General features: G+C 47.7%; 1 protein-coding gene across 2 annotated transcripts in view; it reads right to left on the bottom strand.

Moving 5' to 3' along the window:
• LOC138467648 (lysophosphatidylserine lipase ABHD12-like) overlaps positions 1-15,252 on the bottom strand; it is a 981,794-nt gene that overhangs the window by 893,030 nt on the left and 73,512 nt on the right. The window contains exon 1 of one of the 2 annotated variants that reach the window (XM_069607823.1): positions 6,748-7,091. The exons of the other annotated variant lie outside the window; for it this stretch is intronic. Coding sequence (XP_069463924.1) covers positions 6,748-6,926 — 179 coding nt within the window. The 5' untranslated portion in view covers positions 6,927-7,091. Of the gene's footprint in view, positions 1-6,747; positions 7,092-15,252 lie in introns of those variants that run through there. 2 annotated transcript variants of the gene reach the window in all.

Below are 15,252 nucleotides of genomic sequence, written 5' to 3'. Positions count from 1 at the left end.
GCCCCACACCATGGGTCTCTCACATAGTACCAGTACCCAAAAGGGACTCTCCAGACATTAGGATATGCGTAGACATGAGGAGACCAAATGAAGCCATCCTAAGAGAACGACATCAAGCCCCCCGGATAACGGACATGGTACATCTTTTGAATGGGGCGACAACATTCTCGAAGTTAGACCTAAACAAAGGCTACCACCAGCTGGAGCTCAGCAAGAACTCGCGATACATAACAACATTTGCCACCCATCTAGGCTTATTCCGCTACAAGCGACTCAGTTTCGGAGTATCCTCAGCGGCCGAAATCTTTCAAGCAGAGATCCACAATGTCATCAAGCATGTGCCTAACTGCTTAAACTACAGTGATGACATTCTGGTGTTTGGCCAAACTCAGGAACAACATGACGACACACTGATGAGAGTCTGCATGGCCTTAGAGGAAGCCCAACTAACACCCAACAAAGAAAAATGTGAATTCCGCAAGAAGACGCTCAGATTCTTCGGACACATATTTTCAGAGAAGGGCATGACGCCAGACCCCGAGAAAGTTAGTGCGCTCCGAGAAGCTGAACCACCCACAACAACATCGGACCTCCGGTCATTCCTGGGGCTCGCAAGCTACTGCACAAGGTACATATGTGACTTTGCGTCCATCAGTGAACCCCTGAGAGCCCTAACCAAACTAAACACTGATTTTGTGTGGTCAACCAAATGCCAAGAAGCGTTCCAGACCATCAAGGACTGTATCTCAGATGCCCGATACCTGGCGTACTTTGACCCCGAGAAGACAACAGAACTCGTTGTAGACGCCAGTCCCGTTGGGCTGGGCGCCATTCTCACGCAACTGGATGACAAAGATGGAGGCGGGAAACACATAGTATCGTACGCCAGTCGAAGCCTATCAAAAACCGAACAAGCCTATTCTCAAGCGGAAAAGGAAGGACTGGCGGTTGTCTGGGCCTGCGAGCACTTTCACCTGTTCCTGTATGGGAAACCTTTCACGGTTGTGACGGATCACCAGGCACTCACTTTCATCTACGGCAACCCACAAGCCAAAATGCCACCAAGGATAGCCCGATGGGCACTCAGGTTGCAGGACTATCGATTCACCATCGTACACCGACCAGGGAAAGAACAAAATCCCGCAGATTTTCTCTCCCGGCACCCCAAAGAAAAGAGCGAACCCGAACAGTCCATTGCTGATCAATATATCAGATATGTCATCCACAGCAGCACCCCACAAGGACTCGACACAGAACAAATAATGAGAGAGTCCAACGCAGATCAAGGAATACAAACCATCTTAAGATGCCTAGAAACAGGACGATGGAAACACGCAAAACAGATCCGAGAAACAATGAGTGAGGAAATCAAACAAGACATTACGTGCTTTCTGGCCGTAAAAGAAGAACTTGCCAAATCAGAGGAAGGACTATTACTAAAGGGGACAAAATTAGTAATACCACGAAGCTTACGCCAGAAGGTGCTAGAGCTAGCTCATGAAGGACACCGGGGAATTGTATCCACAAAAAGGATGCTGAGGCAAAAGCTATGGTTTCCCCAACTAGACACCTCTGTGGAAGAATTGTTACAGAACTGTCCCACCTGCGCCATCGTAAAGCCACACACAGTCCCGGAACCACTAAGAATGACCACACTACCAGAAGGAACTTGGGAAGAGATCGCCATCGACCACTTTGGGCCCTTGGAAGGGGGTGAATACATCCTGGTAGCCGTAGACGAATACTCTAGATATCCAGACCTACAGATCATTCCATCCACAGCTGCACATCACACCATCCCGGCACTGGATCGGATGTTCGCAACATATGGCATACCGAAAGTTGTAAAGTCCGACAACGGACCACCCTTCATGGGACAAGACTTTCAAAGATTCGCAGAATACATGGGTTTCCGTCATCGCAAGGTAACACCTCTGTGGCCTCAAGCGAATGGCACAGTGGAAAGATTCATGAGCAACATCAAGCGCACAACTCAGATCGCACGCCTCACAGGTGAACCTGTTGAAAAAATGCTGTATCAACTGATGCGTGACTATAGGAACACCCCACACAGCACCACGGGGAAATCACCATCAGAGGTAATGTTCGGACGAATGATTAGAACGCGGCTACCGCATGCACCCGACCATGGAGGACAGTACGAAGAGGATGCAGAGATGAGAACAAGAGACTCCCTCATGAAGGAACACATGAAGGAAGCGGCCTACCGCAAGCGCGGAGCCAGAGAGAGCGACCTGGCACCAGGGGACATGGTTGTGGTCCGACAGCAGCAACAGCGCAAGAACGCAGCTCCGTTCAATGAGGAGCCACTCATCACTAGAAAGAAAGGATCGCTCATCACGGCTGAAGGAGACCACCGGTCCGTAACGCGAAACTCTTCGCACTTTAGAAGAATGCCTGGCTTTCATCATGCAAGAGGGTCAAGTACGTGTGACTCGTTCTCCCACTGGGACGCCCCCTATGAGGGAGACAGGGAAGATTCCGGAGATGACGTGACACCCGAAGAATGGGTGGCACCCTCTACAAGCGTGGATCGCCGTCCACCGAGAACCAGAAGAAAGCCTACTCGTCTCATTGAAGAAATGGGCTGAGAACGCAACTGACTGTTTAGTGATGGGAGGGTGTGGTGTCGCCACCATAGAATCGAAGAGAGGAACAGTCCTCTCTCTTTGTTATTAGTTGTTTTGAGTGGGCTGTGCCCCACGCAACAGGAAAGGGAGGGGTTACCGCTCAGCGCGGCAGTTACGGGTTGAAGATAATAAAGATCAGACGTGTTGTACCCCAGCTCTGGTATCAGCCTCTTCCTGGGAGAATGAGGGACGCATGAGAGTGTGAGGAGGTCCACGGTAGGACACTACATGGCCAAAGAAAATAAATGTATTTGTTTTTGCTGTTGAGGTGCTGAGAGGAGGGTAATGAGTGTTATTTGTCTAACTACCTGACAATTATCAGGAAAATGTGTTTTATGCAGCTAAGCAAATAGCATTATTTGCTTAGATCAGATTGTAAAATTGGTACATAACATTGCTATAAATAACAGGCAATCTTGAACCGTGTATTTTGGGGCTTTTATTTTGAATTCTAGTGTATTTGCTAGGCCCCTGCCAGCACTATTTAGGCCACGCCCCAATACAAATGCTGTGAAGTTTTAGAGGCTCCCCCCGCCACCCTCGATTTCTCTTCCCTCTTAAGGCACTGCCAGCACAGATACTTAAACAGCAATCCAAGGCTGGTTCACCACACCTCATCTTTTAATGTGTACACGGAATCCCCAAGCACACTGCTGCGGAACACCTACTGGCACCGAAGCGGAGCTATGTATAGAGCCCTGCACCCATCCGTATTCGTATCTGCCTTTCCCTTCTGGTGTCCTTTTCCCCTTATTTTCCAGAACCAAGTGCCAAGAAGTCGCCAGTAGACACACTATACAAGAACCGTTTAAATTACATTTCTATACAAAGCACCAACACCATCAGGCACAGCAATAAAGGACACTGAGGAACAAACACCACCACTGTGCAAGGAACAGCCCAGTTGCCAATAAACACTGCCACTGATAAGTGCACACCACTGAGGAACTACCAATGTGTAGGACGACCATTTGACTAATTGAACTAAACCATTCTCTCAAATTCTGGACAGGGTCGTTCTTGCTCGACTCTAGGCTTTCATGAGGCCAGGATGCTAATGTAAAACAGTTGCCTCAGCACCCTAATACTATCAGCAACTTTACTTAAGTACGATTCTTTAGACGATTGGAACCGATGGGGCATCATACATGTTATGTTAAAGGTACTTGTATAGCACACTGTCACCAACGGAATTGGTCCCCAGGCGCTCTGGTGGATCTGCAAACAGGAAGGCGGGCGGGTAGGGTTAGTGGGGAGGAGGCGAGTAGGAGAGGAGGTGTGCTGTTGGCAGCTTCGGCTCATAGATGTTTCTGTTCTTTCTCATTTTCATCCCATCTCATTACTTCCTTTTTATATGAACTTCTTGAGGCTTTAATCTCTCCAATTCTGTCTGCTTTCCTGGAGTCCTCTTCTGTACTTGACCCCTTTCAGTTTGTGTTCCGTCCTGGGAGGGTTACTGAGAGTGTTTTAGTATTGGTAATGGATGGTATGACAAGGCTGGTTGATGGAAGGGAGGGGGGGCCCTTACTCTACTCGATCTATCAGCGGCCTAAGATACTGTTGACCACTCCCTCCTCCTCTCCCGCCTGGCCTCCACTGGCATCTCTGGCCCTGTCCTGGCCTGGTTCACCTCCTTCTTGACCGATAGAGGCCAGTCTGTATCTCTGCCTCCCTTTCTTTCTTTCTTCCTCCTTCTCCCTCTCCTGTAGGGTCCCCCAGGGCTCTGCCTTGTCCCCGACGTTGTTTAACATCTATGTCGAATCATTGGTTGCACTCATCCGCTCCCACTGATTCAGACGTTACTCCTATGCGGGCGACACGCAAATCCTGGTCCAACTAGATCTCAACCGGGTTAGCGTGGCGACCGCGTGACTGCCCATTAGCCGTGGGAGACTGAATGAGCGCTTACTGGCTCAAGCTAAACGGGGACAAGACTGAGGTCATGGCGGTAGGTTCCTCTTCTGAATCTGATTCTTGCCCCCCTCTTTCTGGCCTTCCTCACTGGGTGTGTTTCCTATCCCGGTGACGGTGGAGAAAAATCTTGGGGTCTTTTTGTCTGCATCCCAGTCCATGGCTTTGCAGGTTAGTGTGGTGTTGTCAGACTGGGCATTTCTTACTGAGGGTTCTTCCTAAGATTCTACCTTTCCTCCCTTTCTCAATTCGCCCTCTAGTTGTGGTCTCATTTCCAGTACTCTTCACTACTGTAATGCTCGTTATCTGGCTCAGCCTGCTGGTCTTGTCCACCATCTGCAACTATTGCAGTACCTGGCTCCGATGTCTGCACTGGCTTCCGGTGAAACAGAGAATAGCCTTCAAAACTCTCTGCCTGGTTCGCTGGGCCTGTTATCATGCTGGTGCTGATTTCTTTCGGGACAAGTTCCAACCCTATATTCCCTCTTGAACTCTGCGTTCCAGAAACGATCGCTTGGTTAAGGTCCCAAAATTCCGTCTTCAGAGAGTTGGTGGCCGGGCCTTCTCTGTGGCGGCTAGTAAACTTTGGAACAGTCTTCTGCAGTTCCGCTCAAGTTAAGACAGATTGAGAATCACTTGCATTTCCGTCATCTGCTTAAAACTGTGCTCTTCTATTAAACATTGGATTATTGCGGTTGTGCTGTGTTGGTCCTCGCACCAAGATGCCCTCGGCTGAACGTGCACGCTACAAATTCAGCTAACATAACATTGTGTTAACCTGTGTGTCTGTGCTAGAGTTGTGTGTCGGATGTGTCAGTTAGCGTGGGAGGCTGAATGGCAGAGATGGTTATTGTTGTCATACCCTATCCTGTAGATAACCCGAACCTATGACCTGCAGGTCTTTGGGTAAACTACAACCGTTTAACATTGTAAACGTCCAAGCGGTTGCATTTATTTGTTTATAGCCATACAAAACAACACCTTGCGCCAGCTATTTAGCCTTGTTGTGCTTGTATTATGTGATGTCATGCTTCATCAGGCTACGCTTTGCCAGGCCAGAACTTCAGGGACCACAATGTGCAATCCATTGCCTGGGGCTTCCTTTTCTATTGCACACTAGAACCCAAAAGCACTCGACCGTACTGCCACTGAGATCTACACGGGATTAAGGTATAATGCAGCTGGACAACACCATGACCTAACAACCGACAAAGCCAACCATGCACCACATTTGAACCACAGTATTACCATGCTAACAAGTACTGATACAATTGTGCATTGGAAAGCCTGCTTTTTAATTAAAGTGTGGATGCACTGCAGCACAAGAAGCATACAGCATATGAAGCAATGCTTCCCGGGAGGACGATTGTGTTTTGGTCAATGTCACTGGGCCAATGTGCTTGCAAATGCCAGTTAGAGCTAATGTGACTCTAGATGCCATCATCATTCTCTCAGGGTGGCACTTTCCCCACTATTTAAAGTGCTACTTTAGTTCTAGATACGCCTCTCAACAGTGCTACGGAGAACACTGCGACTAGGTTTATCCATCCTCAAAAAGTTATTCAAAAGACATTCTGAGGCAAACGCGGAAGTGTCATGGGGGAACGTTTAAAATGCCATTCATCTCGAGAAACACCCTTAATCAAAGTGCAAAATCTCAACGCCTTCATGCATGCCATTTGTGAGCTGCTTGTCGAGTACTTTTTTCTTTGCACCATAATCAAGGCAGCTATACAATATACCAAAATGCGATGCATTCCGCTGCTACTGAGGCCTGAATACTGCAGTGCTCGCCATTCACCACAGACTTCCAATTCTACCCTTGCTGTGGTTTTTGTACGCCAGCTTGAAGGCAACCTGCAGTCTAGTCACGTGACTCAGTATCCACTTGAGATGTGGCTATCAAAGGTGATGCAGTGCCCACAAGAGATGCTGCAGCCGATTCGGTCCTACATGAAACGCACCTTTCACCTCGTCCTCTCGGAATGCACTGCCTCGTGTGTGCTGCACTGCATCCACACTTGAAAGAAAAGCAGGCTTTCCAAAATGCACTGCCTCTGGAAACGCAGTGCCCTCGGTGCTCATCGGGAAATCGGTTCTTACCTAGAGAGCCCGTTGCCACGCAAAACCCACCTGAGACGCAGAGGCCTCTTGATGCAGCCTCCTAGCTCCCAAATAATGTTACCTGGTAAAACGCTTCATGACTCCCGCGCCCTCCGGGTGGCGGTGCTCCGGGGCCCCCTTGGCGCTGCCCGTCAGCCGCAGGTTGTGGTTCAGGCGGCAGTCCTTTTCCAGGGCGCTGAAGCTCTCATGTCCCGCGGGGGTGTGGCGGCTTCTGGCGGTGGGCTCCGGCCTCCTTCGCATCACTGTCCCGGGCACAGGCACAAAGTCAAAAACACAGGGGGGCTCAGCTCAGGGCTCTCGCTCCCTGCTGTCATCGAGAGGCCGGCGACTATGCACCCAGTTCCCGTACATTCAGCACCAGGCTGCACGGCCAGCACAGCTGCAGAGCAGACCCCGCCCACTTCTGTCACCACCCACCAATCACAAACAAGAACCGGCTCGTGGGACAGCTCACAATTCGAAAACACAATCGGAGATACAGCTCAGGGTCACGCCCATCACGGTCAGAATCCACCAATCACTACACGCCGACAGTGTGGCCAACAGACGCTCCGCTATCACAGCGGACCAATCAAAGGCGGGGGCGGTCTTCTGCAGCAAACTGGACCGAAGCAGTCTCGCCAATTGCCGTCAGGGTCCACCAATCAGAGGTAAAAGGGCTGCTGTAAACACACGGTGCTTCTGGCAAACCTATATCGAAAACGGGGTATGGTAGCGGTGTGACAGTATATGGCACACATCCTACTTTCGTAGCCCTTCGTTTCGAGTTGAGCAGGATTCTCAGACACCACAGAAGACGCTGGCCACCACTGTCACAATCTGAAGTAGCGAGCAGGAAGCACATGCTGCAAAGTCAAAACAAAGGCAGTAGCTGTCACAGGACACAAATTAGAAGCAAGGACAGGATGTGTGCGTGAACCAGCAGCGCGGCGGACATCTTGTAATGGTAGTAACGTCTGTGGTACCTATACGTTTGAGAAAGTTATACAGAAGACTGAACTCCGTATACAAAGCAAATTGCGCAATAATATATCTTGAACGCAAAATCTTAGTCACTCACACTGAATAGACACTTGAAAGAAATTATCAGGGGCGATTGTAAAGTCTAACCAGCGAAGACTTGTAACCATGACAACACTCCGGGGAAGCAGCAGCATTTTTAGTTCCATAATGCACAGGTGTTGGGTCAAAGGAATCGTGCCCATTTATTGCAGCCAACCGGATAGTATGCACCCGGAATAACCAATTGACATGGGACTCTGTCTGCAAGACCACACCAACAACATTTCAATGACCGAGATGCAAATCAACCCTCAAACAGCAAGGTCTTTTATTTTTTTTATTTTTTAGACATGCCAATTTTCACCCAAGTGTCGTGGTCCAACAAGGCCCGTACATAAAGTGGCAAGGCCACCCAGGCAAATCTAAAGGGTTCAGAGTGCCTTCTTTAAGTGTCTGTGCCGTGCCCACAATAGGATCGATACATTGCGCTGTCTAACTGGACTAGGAAAATGACGAGAGAATAGAATTGGCCCCGAGGAGCATTGTTCCCAAGGATAGACAAACACGCCCAAGAGAGAGGTATATAATAACACATTTGCTCGAATCCTGGAGGCCTAGAGTAACCAATTTCTCTCTAGGAAATTGAAAATACGTTGTGTTGTCGTCACCGCTTCATGTCACGTGGAGAGGGACACATGGACACTAGAAGTGGAGGGGCGGGCAAGAAAGGGAAACGTCAGTTCCAGTTTGTTAGGCAATGAATAAAGACGTGTTGTACCCCATCTCCTGTCTCTGCCTCCTGGGTGTATGCGTGAGAGCGTAGTAGGCCCTCGCAGGGATCAGTCGGTCCACGAGTATTCCACACTGGCGACGAGGCGTGTTTTCAGAACCAGCACGCTTTTTCACATCTTGGTGCATACACGATCGTGGCTGTGCGAGAAGACGCCACTAGAGCTGCATATTTTGCCTGCTCTTAGGACAAAGTTCAGGCGGTAAGAGTCCCCCCCCCCCCAACGCTGAGGAAGGAAGGGCAGGTGTGAGCTCGCAGGCTCCCCGCCAACGGGCCAAAAGTTTCCACACCATCACAAGGAGAATTCCAGGTGGCAAGAGCGTTGCTCTCCCGCCAACGGCAACAAATCGTACCAGCGGGTAGGAGGGCAGAGGCTCCCTCCTGCAACAACACATCTGGGCGGTCGAGGATCATTTCTCCCGCCAATGGCAACGCATTCCACCAGCGGGTAAGAGCTTGAAGGCTCCCCACTGCAGCAAATATCCGAGCGGTCAGAGAAACGTTCTCCCGCCAATGGCAATGGCCCGGTCAGCGCGCCTAGCGCGAACATGGGTGGGGGGGATTTCTCATTGCTAACACTATGCCACGCAACAGCAGAACCACTCTCCCGCCATCGCAGCCCACCAACGGCAACCCAATACGCCCACAACAGGAGGGGCACAGAAAGAATCCAGGTCCTGCCTGGGTTTTGCACAGACTAAATCAAGGCGCCAGCTCTCTAAGCCGCACAAGGGTTGTATCATCAAGGACCACTCCTAAACAGCAGAGCCTGTCTAAAAGAAGCAGAGCTTGTCTCGAGTGACCAGAGCACGAGGACTCCAGCAGAGCCAGAGCACGTGGGTCAAAGAGGACCCAGCGAGACGTCTGAAACAGAGTCACCACGCACATGGTCAGTCTGGGAGAAGGAAACAAGCAAATAGCACCCACATCAGCCCAGCATAATGTCGGAAAATGAATAATTGACCGAACCAATAACACCTGCTCACACACTTCAACCAAGAATGTCTGACAGCCTATTAACTCAATTGCCCACTAACTTTGACTTCAGTGACACTAGCACGCTGGGCCCACGGTGGAAAAGGTGGCTGAGAGATTTCGAGGTGTGTCTCAAAGCAGTCGGCCCGATTGATGATGAAAAGAAACAGTCTACTAACCTTCGCAACAGGCTCAAATGTAAGAGACATTGTAGATGAGCTCCCTGAAAGTGACACCGACACATACATCAACCTGAAGACAACGCTCACAGACTACTTCACACCACACACAAACGTGGACGAGAGACATATTTTTCACGCTAACAAACAAACCAAAGGTGAGCCCATGGATGCATTTGTAATGCGTTTGAGAATAAAAATGAAGCACTGTGACTTCAATAATTATTCCAACGAAGAAGCGCTACGCTCGCAGATCATATTCTGGTGAGAGAGCGCAGATTTCAGGAAACGGCTATTGCAAAAACCACGAAATCTGGAATAAATCCTACGCTTGGCTCGCTCAGACGCAGCACTAGCATCACAGGTAGAAGGACTGGAAGACATCAAAATCACTCATGGAAAGCAAGAGTGCATCAACAAGCTGGAAGGAGCCTCAAAAGGCAGCACTGGTGGACACTGGAGCCACCGTAAATGTAATAAGTGAAGAAGTATACAATAACATACCACAGGCCCCCTCGTCTACAACCTGCCAAAACACTCATATTTCCCTATGGCTCAAAGACATCCCTAACCTGTAAGGGTTTCTTCACTGCATCGTGCAGCTATAAAGGACAAGCCAAAGACATCCCCATGCATGTCCTGGAAGGTGCTACCGACAGCGAGTGCATTCTGAGCTACAAGGCAGCAAATGAAATGGGCCTCATCCATATGCTTTACAGACTCATGGTGCACAAATACCTGGACCCCACCGCGAAAATCGAACAAGTATTTCCAGCACTCTTCAAGGGTTTGGGAAAATTGAAAGGGCGTCAAATCGAACTGGACATTGATACCAGAGTCACTCCAGTGGCGCTACACTATAGGGGAATCCCCATAAACATACAGAAACAAGTAGAGAACAAACTAAATAAATTGCTGGAAGCCGACATCATTGAGCCAGCAGACGGTCCCACACCATGGGTATCCCCCATAGTACCCGTACCCAAAAGAGACTTGCCAGACATTTGCATATGCGTGGAAATGCGACGGCCGAATGAAGCCATCATGCGAGAACGTCGCCAAGCTCCACCCATCACTGACATGGTGCACCTCCTCAATGGACCTCCAAGCTGGACCTCAACAAAGGGTACCATCAACTGGAGCTCAGCAAAGAGTCCCGATATATCACCACCCATCTGGGCCTATATAGATATAAGCGGCTCAGCTTTGGAGTCTCATCTGCAGTGGAAATCTTTCAGTCAGAGATCCACAATGTAATCAAACACATACCCAACTGTCTGCACTACAGTGACGATATCCCAGTCTTCGGTCATACCCAAGTACAGCACGACAACACACTCATGCGAGTGTGCATGTCTCTCGAGGAGGCCCAGCTCACCCTAAACAAGGACAAATGTGAATTTAGGAAACTGACACTTTGTTTCTTCGGCCACATTTTCTCCGCAAAAGGAATGACACCTAACCCAGAGAAGGTCAGTGCCCTCACAGATGCGGAACCACCCAGCTCCACTACTGACCTCAGATCCTTCTTAGGACTAGCGAGCTACTGTACATAATACATTAAGGACTTCGCTTCCGTCAGTGAACCCCTCAGGGCACTCACCAAACTCAACTCGGAGTTCAAGTGGTCTGAGAAATGCCAGCAAGCGTTCCAACTCATAAAGCACTGCATAGCTGACGCCAAGAACATGGCCTTTTTCGAACTAAGAAAGACCACTGAACTGATTGTGGATGCAAGCCCAGTCGGCCTAGAAGCCATTTTGACCCAACTGGACGAGAGAAACAGCCACTCCAAACACATTGTGTCATACGCAAGCAGGAGCTTATCAAAAACCGCACTTAACACCAGAAGACGAAAGATACAGTGGCGATCGGGAAATGCGAGAGCAAGACTCTCGAAGCAAACCCACCATGAAGAGAGAAATGGATGGGAAAAGGAGAGCAAAGGAAAATGACCTCAAACCAGGGGACGTGGTAATTGTGAAACAAGCACAAAGTCGCAAGAGCATGGCTGCTTTTAGTGAAGAACCCCTCACTGTCGTTCAAGTGACGGGATCCCTCATCACAGCTCAGGATGACAGGAAGACCACAACAAGGAACTCCTCACACTTGAGGCGAATGCTCGGGATCATGCCTGTCACCAGCCCCACCTCACCAGCTCCCTTCAGCGAATGGGATACATGCTATGAAGGAGACAGAGAAGACTCCAGCACCACCATGGCCGCCTCATGGATGCATTGAACAGACGGACTGGCGACCCCAGAGATCTCGTAAGAAACCTCACTGGCTCATTGAAGAAATGAACTGAAGTGGGACTTCATGTTTAGTATCGGGAGGGGGTGTGGTGTCGTCACCACCTCATGTCACGTGGAGAGGGACACAGGAGGGAGGGGCGGGCAAGAAAGGGAAACGTCAGTTCCAGTTTGTTAGGCAATGAATAAAGACGTGTTGTACCCCATCTCCTGCCTCCGCCTCCTGTGTGTATGCATGAGAGAGTAGTAGGCCCTCGAAGGGATCAGGCGGTACACGAGTATTCCACATACATCAAGCTGGGATACCAAGGGGAGGTTGTTTGTGTGAGGGAAGGGGAGGTTGCTAGGCATTGGTTGGATGGGGGGAGGGAGAAAAGATTTGAGGCATGGTAGGCAATTAATATGCTAGTAAAAATTGTTACAAAAAGGAGTAAAAAAAAAGAAAACTCCCTCTTTTATTCTTTTTTTTTGGTGTTTAAAGTGTGTTCTAGTATACACAGAAACTGTACACATTTGAAATGGACTAAGAAAACCCCCTTACACATTTAAGACAAATAATTAAGAAAAAAAATATAACATCACTTAAATAAGTATATATATATATATATATATATATATATATATATATATTTCATTTGTGTCACTTTCAGTTTATTACCAAAGGGCATAACATAGGAAACAATTGATGGTACCACTGAAAGAAAAAAAAAAATTGTGAATTGGTTTAATTTAAAACCCTATACATCACATAACTACATTTGATAATTCCATTTCATAACACAATAAAATACATTAATAATAAAAAAATAGACAGATTAATGAATTACAAGTTAAAACACGATGTTAGCAAAGGACCAATTTATCATCAGTCGTGATTGAACAATCGTCCACCTTGTTGCTCTTTCCATTAAAAAATATCATATGATCATTACTTTCTTTAAAACTCGAACTACACCTCTTAATAAGATCGATGAAGTGCCCTCTAGGATATACCTTCAGAAATGTTCACCATTCTGAGAACCAGTGTAGTAAACAAATCTACTAAACAATTCTTTTCTGGTATTCTGCAGTGAGGGACAAAAGATCAACAGGTGTTTAAACGTTTGAGGAAAATCCACCTGACCTACACATTGTAAGCAAAATTGGAGGACTTTTTTTGAAGTCACTCTTAAACCTCCGCGACTCAAAATGAAATACCAGCTTTTCTGTATCGCAATGATGCGTGCAGAGAATGAAGACACAGAGTTCCCCTACTTCATTTGTCAGAAATGAGGAAATAGGAATTCTGCACACATCTATTACTGCGCCACAAACAAGGTTCAAGTAACAATCAGAACCATTTTTTTCCTTTTTGCATATATTTTAATTGTGGCCCATAGTGATAACACGTGTTTCGGCACCCTTATCATGCCTTTTTCAAATCTGGGCAGTAAAGTTAGTACAAGTTACTGTATTCAAGAATATATGTCAACAAAACAAAAATCATAATAATTTCTACGAGTTTTCGCAATACAAAATAAACATATTAGTCATCATATGTATTACATTTTGTTTCTCCATATAAAAATAGATCATTTCAAACAGTTGGGACAGTAAATGATTCACAAGGGAAAAATTATAAATTTTGAAAAGGTTCATATGGTATAAAATGTTAGCACATACCATCATGGCGGCCAGTTGTGGTGTTGATACATGAGCAATGAAACCTCATGAATGTTTCTCTGTAGCTTCTACGGGACACTGTTTAAGGTATTTCAAGGGAGTTCCCCTTTTTTGGGGGTCTTCAGTTATTTCCTTGTAAAGGCCATACCTAGTCCTAGATTCACCTATCCATATTAAATCTTTATCTAGGATTTTCCTCTTTACCAGGGTTACCTAGTAAAGATTCCAATGGCACCTCAAAATGTTGCAAAATAAGTTCACAATTAGCCTTAATGGAACCAAAGCTCTCCTCCCCCCATTCTCCATTTGTAGTCTCATTGCTCCATACAAGGAATTCCTTTTGCCAATCAGTAACTTCCTGTATAATAGCAATGTCCTCAGTTGGATGATTGAGTCAGAGAATTCAAACCCAATTCAAATAAGATCATATTTAAAGGGATGCAGTTAGGCAACAGAAGAGCTGTCCTTAACATCATCCATTCCAATTTATGGAGTTCCGGTTCTCAGTCCAAACAACCAATTTCCAAACCATAGGATAACACCATGATAACGTTTGATTTGTAAAATTGCAACAATGGTTGCGTCGTGAATCAACAGTACTTTTTCCATGTGTATCGCATTTGAGACGCCAATTGACGGCCCTTTGCCCACAGGTCCCTCTTGGGATTATTGTATTCTTTTGGCCTAGTTAGCCTATACATTAAGTATTTCACTGGTGGTACAACAACACTGGACTTCCACCCATCAACCACTGAATGACGACAGGTTTGTATTTCTTTCCATTGAAAGACATTGGGCCTCATTACAAGTTTGCCGGTCCGGAAACAAGGGTGCCGGTAAACTCACTGGCACCCTTGTTTCCGGACCGGCAAACTAGGAGTCTGCCTACCGGGGCCGCTGTGCCTTTTACAATGAAAGGGAAGCCAATACATATTGATCAAAACAATGTTTTTGTAGCCATGGTTCATTCCCACCTCCAACAATACCCCCAAAATACCTCAGTGGTTGCTTGAAATTATTCTCCCCTTGATTCCCGCCCCCTGCTTAATGCAGGCACATAGGCCCCCAGAGGGTCGACCGATATTTTGTCTAGTTGCCTGTTTTTGAAAGCACACATATCCATCCCAGATACAATTTTCCATGGCACGTTTCCTGAAAACATAAGATAGTTCCATCAAGTTCAAATCATGAGTTAGTTTACAGAAACCCCTAATGTTCCATGTTGCCAGGGTGAGGCTCTTTGTAACGCTCACCTGACTCCCACAGGGGCGCTGGCCTGGTTCGCACTGCTGTGACCTCGTCTAAGGTGATGCGCAGGGTTCGGAAGACGGACTGGACTGGGCCCCAGATCTGGCTTGTCTGACTCGCAGAAGTATCCTTCGGTAGGTGAGAGAATAGGGGGTTAACTGTCTGCGGGGTAATGCAATCGGCCTCCCACTTACCCCTCTCACCCTCCTCGAAACCCTTTTGTGCTTCCCCGTAGCGTCTCACCTTAGGGTCTGGAAGGACGAGCTCTCCATCCTGCTCCTGATGCAGGGGCGCGTTGGTATCCAGTTACGTCACTGGATTTTCGGATGGGTGAGAACCAAACTTGCTTGGCTTCCAGGTAAGTTTTTCTATAAGTGGTTCCCCTTGTGTCCATGCATTAATGTTCTAATGCTAGTGTCTTTTTCCCCATAGGGGCCGGGGTACGGAATGCCGGGGAA

This window comes from Ambystoma mexicanum, chromosome 4q (genome assembly GCF_040938575.1).
Source record: "Ambystoma mexicanum isolate Mex_15411 chromosome 4q, UKY_AmexF1_1, whole genome shotgun sequence".
Taxonomy (NCBI): domain Eukaryota; kingdom Metazoa; phylum Chordata; class Amphibia; order Caudata; family Ambystomatidae; genus Ambystoma; species Ambystoma mexicanum.
Note: the sequence above shows the minus strand (reverse complement) of the source record. Positions and strands in the feature narration are given on the sequence as shown.